This window comes from Epinephelus fuscoguttatus, linkage group LG16 (assembly GCF_011397635.1).
Source record: "Epinephelus fuscoguttatus linkage group LG16, E.fuscoguttatus.final_Chr_v1".
Classification (NCBI taxonomy): Eukaryota; Metazoa; Chordata; class Actinopteri; order Perciformes; family Serranidae; genus Epinephelus; species Epinephelus fuscoguttatus.
The window spans coordinates 23,113,768-23,122,564 of NC_064767.1; the positions used below are offsets into that span (position 1 = coordinate 23,113,768).

Here is an 8,797-nt window from a genome sequence, read left to right on the forward strand (position 1 = left end):
ACTTCAAAATGTCAGATTTAAAAACAAACTGCAAGCTTTGGTGTGGTCTTTCTTACTATCCATATCCAAAAATAATATATCGACAAAGTAAGCTCCGACTTAAACTGGCTTGCTTTGAGGCAACAAACCAAATATTCCATTTCCTGACCCCTCCATTGCTTGTTTTGTCTGTCCAGCAGCGCATGGTGTTTCTGTAACGCTCTGCCAGCATGTGCCATATTTGACTCGTCCACCCCGCACGTGCTGCATGTTGTACTGACGCTGGCATGCTTTGAGTATATCAGAGGATGAATGTTCATATTTTAATGTTAATGGCAAGTTCACATTTATTTGAATCTCAGTGTACATTCTTTAATAACCATTTGAATATGACAATACTGTCTTTGATGTTGAATTAAAACTATTACAGCTACTCTCCAGTGAATTATCAGCTGGGTCAAAAAACATAAAAACTGATAACTGGCTGGAAAGTAACAGTAACTGTGGTGTTCAGTTTCAGGCACTGAACTGTTTGTACTCATGTAGTGGTGCTTTAGATGCCCCTGAAGATTCTTTCAGGAACAGTTCACCCCCAAATCAAAAATACATATTTTTCTCTTGCCTCTAGTGCTATTTATTAATTTAGTTTTGGTGCGTGTCTGAATGTTGGACATATAGCCATAGAGATGTCTGCCTTCTCTCTAATATAATAGAACTAGATGGCTCTTGGCTTGTGCTGCTCAAAGCACCAAAAGCAAATAAATGAATTAAAAAAAAAGAAAGAAATACCAGCAATGTCTCTTTTCAGAAATCATGACCTGGTTGCTCAAGATAATCCACAGATGTTGTTGTGAGCAGTTTCGTGTTGGAACTATTTTCTTTCTACCAAACACACCAGCTGTATCACCACGCAGAAGGAAGCGTGCATCTACTGCTAGCTCACCTAGCACCACTGAGCTAGCTAATGTTAAAGCTCAGCCAAGCAGCACACCATTAATGTTCGTGTCTTGTGTCGTCATGAGCAGGAGCTTCTCATCCATGAGTAGATGCATGCTTTCTTCTGTGTAGTGATGCAGCTGGTGTGTTTGTTTTGGTAGAAAGAAAATAGTTCCTACATGAAACTGCTTACCAAGAGCCTTGTGGGTTATATTGAGTAACCACGTCATGATTTCTGGAAAGAGACATTACTATTGAGTTTTTTTTGGCACTTTGAGCACCACAATCTGACTGGCATCTGGTTTCATTATATCAGAGAGAAGGCAGACATCTCAAAGACCCTGCAACTCACACCAAAATAGTCTAGATCAGGGTGTCGAACTCATTTTAGTTCATGGGCCACATGCAGCCCAATTTGATCTCAGATGGGCTGGACCAATAAAACCATTGCACAAAAACCTATAAGTAACATCAGCTCCAATATTTTCCCTTTTCTTGTGTAAAGAATTACAGGTACATTCTGTAGACATTCATCCTTTTACAAAACAGAAACTAAAATAAGTTCAGTTTAAACAGTATGTCTCAGTTTCAGTTTGCCTCTCACTGTCATTACATGTGCATTTATCCATACATTTCCTGATACAGATTCTTTTTTGAACTGAAGCTGCTGATTGACAATATTTTGTACAATGTTCAGTATCTTTAAACAAGGTCACAGTAAGTATTCATTGTTATATCACAGAACTTTATCCTGGTCATTAAACGCATTGTTTAACTTGCTCTGAAACCTGGCACCTCAAAGTCTAGTCATCTAGTGGGCCAGATTGGACCCTTTGGCGGGCTGGTTCTGGGCCACGGGCCACGTGTTTGACACCCCTGGTCTAGACTGATAAGTAGCACTACAGATAATATTTGTTTTATATTTTGAAGTGAAATGTCCCTTTAAGTGGAGGCTTCTTCAGTGACACTACAATACATTTCAAGCCTGACATTCTTCTCTCTCTTTCTTTGCCTCCTCCTCAGGATGCATTAGAAGACTAATTTTGGGGAAAAGGCAGAGAAACAGATAAAGTTTTGGAGTTGCAGCTTTTATCTTGGCTGCTCTTTAGCTCCTCCAAACAGTTGTACTAGTGAGAGTGGTGCAATTACACTCTGCAGTAATGACTGTTTTAGTGCCCCCTGGTGCACAACACAGGCATGTATTATGAATTTTATTAGCGCCTTAGAAACATTGATCATGAGCTGCATAACTGGAGAGCATGAGATTCCTCCACGGATCAGCTGAGAGAAATCATGCTGCTCTTAATCAATCCTGCCACTTGAAGATGAGGGACATGTTCTCATCAGACATACTCACCACTGATCCATGACTGTCACTACTCATTTCCTCCAAGATATTACATTGAAATTAAATTTTCAGCATCGGCTGGTGTCTTCTGACTATCTCCAGGAGTGTAGAAAGCCTCATACTAACCCGTCCCTCAGGACCAGTTGCCAAAACTGGGCCATCCCAGGCTTCAGCTGGGTGGCAAAGCAGGAGAGACCTCAACTGCTCCCGGCCATCGACAGTGTGTGTGGTCGCTGCTCCAGCGTAGAGAAGGAGGCGGAGGAAATTGAGCAACCTGAGGAGGTCTGTTTTCCAGTTTAGGTATCACCTCATGTTTCTTTACCCTGACTGCTCATGATATGTGGATGTACACATTTATCAGCTGCTTCCATAGCAGGTATTCTTCAGCTGGAGTTCTGCTGCGGATTTCCAATTATTCTATATTCATTATTATGTTTATGTTAATAAAGTCTATCTGAGAACATTGTCTAAGGGGAGACACTACACAAACAAACAAACAAGTGTAACAGGAAAAAAAATAAGAAAGAAAATAAATACATTTAGATAGAAATAATATGAAAAGACAGAATACATCACCTATATTAATGATGCCCATCTTTCATCAAGCCTATCTGTTCTCACTGTAACCATGCTGTGTTTCTCTCCATGATAATAATACTTTTGTTTTTTTACCCCGTCTCTCCAGTGCTTATGCTAGTGGGCTGCGAATTCACCCAGGAAACTTGTTCTACTAAAAGCAGAATTCTCATAAAAAACATCTATCATATTACCAGGAGATACACCCTGTATAAAATGTGCTAGATCTAAACTAAAGTTTAGACCTAACAACTGTTTAATCTCCTTTTGAACATTCCTGCAGAAATCCAGGAGCTCTAGGTATAAAACTCGATAAATCAGGTTTTGAATGCTACATGAGCAAAGATAGGAATGAAATTTGAAAGTCTGTGCTGCTGTTTAGATTTTTGAGATGTATGAGGAGAGGAAAAACTCATTTTGAGAAAATGGTATTTAAAGATATGTATTGTTAAATTTTACTCTTCAAAACACTACAGGTGAATAGGGTAAAACTTTTAACTATATGTTTATATTAATACTTAGGTATAAATTAGGGTAAATATTCATAACTATATAATGTTATGTCACTATGACACTTCCCCAGCTGATTACTTACATTAAAGGAACGGTGTGTAAGATTTAGGGGGATTTAGTGACACCTAGTGGCGAGGATTGCAGATTGCAACGAGCTGAAACTTCCTCTGGGTAGATTTCCTCCAGTGTTCATCATTTAGGAGGGAGCAAAGGTCTCTTCCTCTCCAAAACAAACAGACCCGGCGATTTACACTGGGGAAAACACTAAATAAAACAGTTTCATGTTACAAATCAGTGTTTCCAACACTCTTGTCAAGGAGTTTCTGCTAATTATGGTGACTGATGTGAATCTGCAAAAACGAAAATGGCCCTATCTAGAGCCAGTGTTTAGTTTAATTATTTTGGGCGACTGCAGAAACTAGGTGGTTCAACTTGGCGGACTCCATAGACAGAGACCCGCTCCCTATGTAGACGCAAACAGAACAATTCTTATTTTCAGGTTTTTGAGAAACTAAAGTAAACATAATTTCAGATTTAGATTTAGATTTTGTATTTTTTGTAGTTTTCTGAAATTTTATGTGATAAATAAATAAATATGCAAGTGAGGCATTATCTAAATATGGACTTTTTGCATACATTTCCATAGCAGGAATTTGAACTAGAATAAACCTAAATGTGTGTTTTGGATGTGTTCTTTCCACTAGTCTAAAAGAGGACGTTAGTTTCCACCTGCAGTGTCTCCCCTTGAATGCGTCATCCATTTACAATCTCTCAATTTGCTAACGTCTCGTGAGTGAATTCAAAGTGAAAAATTTCAGGTTCCACTAATGTGTCTCGCAGACAGACAGCATAAAAGCATCGAATTATTTCTTATCACCAGGACGGTGCAGGCCAGCTGCCAGAGAGTGATAACTTACCACGACGGTTTCGCCATCAGAGAGGTGAAATCCAAGACGGGAGGAAAGCTCAGCATCACAGAGCTCTTAATGCAGGGTCCGGTCTCCATGGAGACCCCGTCCCCAACATAAAGGTCTCCATCAAAGGGCAGCTGAAATCTCCTTCGGGGACAGAGAAGACCCCCGCTCAAGAATCTTTCGTCTCCCAAGTGCCATTAAGAGTAACTGCACGCTGCATCTTTCTTAAATGTTAATTATCTCTGTGGGGTTTCACTATGTGCTGCAGGAAACTGTAGTGATTGTGGCAAATTATTGCTACTTTACTACTACTGTTTGTGTTGCTCCACTCAGCCCTAAATTGTATATAGATTCCAGCTAACAATTTCCTCTTAGTTACAGATCAAAGTGTCTGGCCGGAGGGGTAGTTTGGGAATCAGCATTGCTGGTGGGAAAGGCTCTCTGCCTTACAAGGACCATGATGAGGTTAGTGAGCCCGCAGTGCTCCATCTTTTGCAACACGTGCTTGTTTGGCTGAAGATAATGAGAAGCAGCAGCATACACGTTCAAATTTAACAACATAAAAAGCTTTGAGCACAATGTAATTACAATTTTAAGTAAGGCTAATGTGTCTGTTTCCTTTCAGGGCATTTTTATTTCCAGAGTAAATAAAGGGGGCGCATCAGAAAAGGCAGGGGTCCATGTTGGAGATAGATTGCTGGAGGTAGGCTGAAAATAATATTTCTCATCTTTGTAACATCTGCTCATAATTTCCTATTTACAAACTATCAAATAAACCACCCAGTGTGTGAAATGTGTTGATTAAACTGTACTTTAAACTGGCTATAGGAATATCGTTACACAATGTCAGTGCTTCCTGCTGATGTTCCTCTTGTGACCAATGGAGGGCATCATAAGACCAGCAGAGGACACTCAGCTGGGACTTCCCTCAGTCATAAAGCCAGTGTGAAGCTCACAAATAGAAAACAGGCAACATAAAATCCAAAATCAGTTTTTAAATTCATACTTTAATGGTTCAAATGTGATTAGAAAATCCTAATCAGTGTCTGTAGTCCGAAGAGACATGCTATTTTTAGATGATCTATGCTGTGTGTCACATCCGACTCCTGCTCCTACTTTCACTGACCCTGAAAGTGTAATGCGACCTCGGCCCTTTCAGGTCAACGGCCTCAACATGCAAGCAGCGACCCACCACGAGGCAGTCAGCGCCCTCAGGAATGCTGGGAGCTGCATCAAGATGAAAGTACTCAGAGAGAGGCTGCTACCCCGAGGACAAACGTGTGACCCCGAAGACCCTCAGGATCCTCAAAACATGACGGGGCGACAGTTGTGCAGCCAGGATGGCGGAGGCCAGAGAGGCAAACAGCCCAAGATGGAGAGCGTGGAAGACTGTTTGTCCAAGAAGACTGAGGCGGTTGTCTGCAACGGCAACGGCGTTGTGGGTGGTTTCACATCACAGCACAGACAGAATATACTTTTTAAATGTCACCATTGGTGTGCTTCAAGTCACATGTGGATTTCGCCTCCACAATGTTCTGATGCCTTTCTTTCCTCTTTGTCTTTTTGTGTTTCAGTCTGATTTGGAGAGCGACCTGAACAGGACCTTGTCTCAAATGGAGGCGCAGGCCTTGATAAAAAATGACTCACTTCAAGGGGGAAAACAGACAATGACAGTAAGCACTTCCTTCTATAGGATATATACCACCTACTGTATCATCCAGACACACCAAACCATCATCAAAGAACTAGTGGCTACCAAGGCTGCCAACTTGAACACACTGCAAAGTCTATAGCCAGCAGCCAACTAGCACCTAAGTTCTGAGCCTTCGTGAGAGGAAATAACTCTCCATACCAGCAGGCTGTGGTAGGCTGTATTCGTCATTCTGAAAGTGAAATTCAGAGACTGACGGATTCAAGTTAGCCAGGTAGCACATCAATAACACAACCAGATGTTGAGAGAACAAATGATTTTAAGTGGAAAATACCACAAATAATTATAAAACTTTTCTGATAAAGAGCTCAGCTAAAAAAATAGTTTTACTTAATATAACAAGTTTGTTTTGATCTCACTCCCTCTTGACCCCGGCCGTTTGTTTGCCTTCCTCATTACCATTTCGGTCCCATGCACAGAGCTGTACTGTTAATCCAATTGATTTCACTCAGGGCTGGGCTCTGCTATCTCCAGCACCGTTTTGACATGCTGAATCGTCCAAAAAACAGGCATCAAGGGCCAACTAGTGCCAACAGTGCAGGACACACCGGAAAAACCAACACATTCTCACTCTGACCTTGTCACATATCAACGTTTGTTCATGGGCCTTCTACGTCCAGATACGACCCTGGGTGTGTTGCTGGTTGATGTTCTGGCACACCGTGTCAAGTTCTGCCTGTTACATGCATTGTCTCCTTTCAAAATACACTTCCGTTTTCACAGGAAATTAACCGCTTACATGAAGTCTCTTTCAAAATAAACACACTACATCAGTACAACACTGCGAATTGACGTTTTTTTCCCCTCAAACAACTAACACAAAAACGCTAAAACACGTGGTTGGGTTTAGGAAAAAAGAACAGGGTTCAGCTTTATAATCATACGGGACGCGAACTCCCACCCACCCTACTCGGACTTTTTGTTCTTGTCCAGCTGTGTTTCCCCCCTGACGCTACTGAGCGCTGTTAAACTATAACGGCAACCAGCCGCGTATCATGCCAACATAAAGGACGGCTGTCTAACGCTGCAATTGACTGCCCAAGTGGTGGATTTCGACGACTTCAGAATGAGACCGGGTTGTAAAAACTAAGGTGATAGATGTTCACCAACAGCCAGACACTGACCAAGTGCAATGTGTTGGTTTGGTGTGGCAGGACCCTTACTCTGAAATCACCTGATTTTCAGCCTCTCCCTGCAGAAACAAACATAAGAGAACTAAATGACGTGACTGTTCTGCCATTTCATCATGTACACACTCTCTATCACATCAACAGCTTATTTTCCTTCCTAATCCTGTTCCCCTCTTTGGTAATCATCATGACAGATCCCGCGGATCATCCTCACTCATCCCTCTACCTCAGATGAAGATGTGGAGTTCTTGACACAGATCCCCAGCAGAGAGCTGGTACATGACTCTGACATTCCTGACAGACACGTGCACTGTTTTGACAGTGCTTTCTACCCGCCTTGACCACAGCGTAGGGGTACAAACATGAAGGACACAGACTGTTATTTCCCAGCTCTTTTTTTTCATGTTACTGAGGTGTTACTGAGGAACTGTTGGAATGTGTTTTTTAAGCTTTTTGTCTGTCAGATTCAATTGCTGCTAATAGTATTTAGTGATATTAAAGTCATTTGCAAGGATGAATTTTAAAACTTTATTTTTATTACTAAAAACCACGGAGTTGAACTGTGCTACGACATTGAAAATAGACTGTAAAAGCATGAACAGACGGCTCTCTGATGTCCAAATGAACTACATGTCATTATATTAAACACAGTCGATAAAGGACGAACGCTGCTGGCTACCTCTACTTCACACCACTGTGCTGTAAATTATGGATGTGCTGGTAAATAGTGTCTCTTCCCATGAAAATGTGAAGCCCTGAAACTTTTATAGTCTGTACTGAGATAAAATGTCGCGCAGAGTGAACAGGGAACACATCAGGGAGTCTGAATCCTGCAGCGTCCTGATCCAGACTGAACTGAACATCGTCCCACGCCTCCTGTACGAGCTAAATTCAGGATGGTGAGTTAGGCACTCTGCTTTCTGAGCAGAAAAAGAGAGCTGTCATTTTGCTTGTCAACACCTGCTTTGTCTTATTTCACAGCTTTTACATTCTCGCGTTAGAAACAGTTTATTGTTCAGTGTTCATTTTCTCATTAAAGTACAAATATATTGTTCCAAGTGTCTTTACTTTTCTTTGACTTGTAGACAAATCCATGCTGACATGTGCACTGGCATGAACACCTACAATTCAGTTAAAGAGCCCTGCAAAAAGTCACTTAAGAGAGATGGCAGATATTCAAGGTTGTAATTTGTTGTGGTGCTGTGCTGGATTGCAGCATATTGCAAGAGTTCTTGTTATTGTGTCCACCCCGCTGTATGTCTGCTCTTGACCACATTGACACTGACTTGTTTTTATCAGTGATGCTCCGCAGTGATGACTATCTGCAGGGTGATAATAATCTGGGGACACACTTTATTGGAAAACACATTCAGTGTGTGAGATTCAATCCAGACTCAATTACTGGCTGGTGGAACTCATGTTGTGAGACTCGAGTCTCAAGAGGCGTTCATGTAAAGTCGGACCTGAGGAGGCCAAGCATAGATTTTAACGATGACAGTCGAATTTAGCTTTAGTCTTGTATGTGTATGTGTGATATAAATGTGTTTATATCACATAAGTCTTGGCAGCTAAAATTAGGAATGATAGCCCACTTATAAAAAATGAAAGTTCACTTTGCTATGTATATCATTGAAAAAGGCAAACCCATCTGTATCACGTTTTTTTAATGGTCAGTAGCATCAAAAACAAA

The 8,797-nt window shown here is 41.2% G+C and overlaps 1 protein-coding gene across 1 annotated transcript; it reads left to right on the forward strand.

Annotated features, from left to right (window-relative positions):
• Window positions 1-780: 780 nt before the first annotated feature.
• On the forward strand, window positions 781-8,133 carry LOC125903461 (inaD-like protein). The gene is made up of 7 exons (XM_049600410.1): window positions 781-2,545; window positions 4,233-4,469; window positions 4,642-4,731; window positions 4,892-4,969; window positions 5,426-5,704; window positions 5,841-5,939; window positions 7,302-8,133. The coding sequence occupies exons 1-7, from the start codon at window positions 2,282-2,284 to the stop codon at window positions 7,446-7,448; spliced, it is 1,194 nt and encodes a 397-aa protein (XP_049456367.1). The 5' UTR covers window positions 781-2,281; the 3' UTR covers window positions 7,449-8,133.
• Window positions 8,134-8,797: the final 664 nt, after the last annotated feature.

Bases quoted from the DNA above. Each gene is read 5' to 3' on its own strand.
- LOC125903461 (XM_049600410.1), top strand. From the start codon at position 2,282: ATGACTGTCACTACTCATTTCCTCCAAGATATTACATTGAAATTAAAT. The intron at 5,705-5,840 runs GTGGGTGGTTTC...TTTGTGTTTCAG, and splicing joins TCTGCAACGGCAACGGCGTT to TCTGATTTGGAGAGCGACCT. The intron at 5,940-7,301 runs GTAAGCACTTCC...TCATCATGACAG, and splicing joins GGGGAAAACAGACAATGACA to ATCCCGCGGATCATCCTCAC.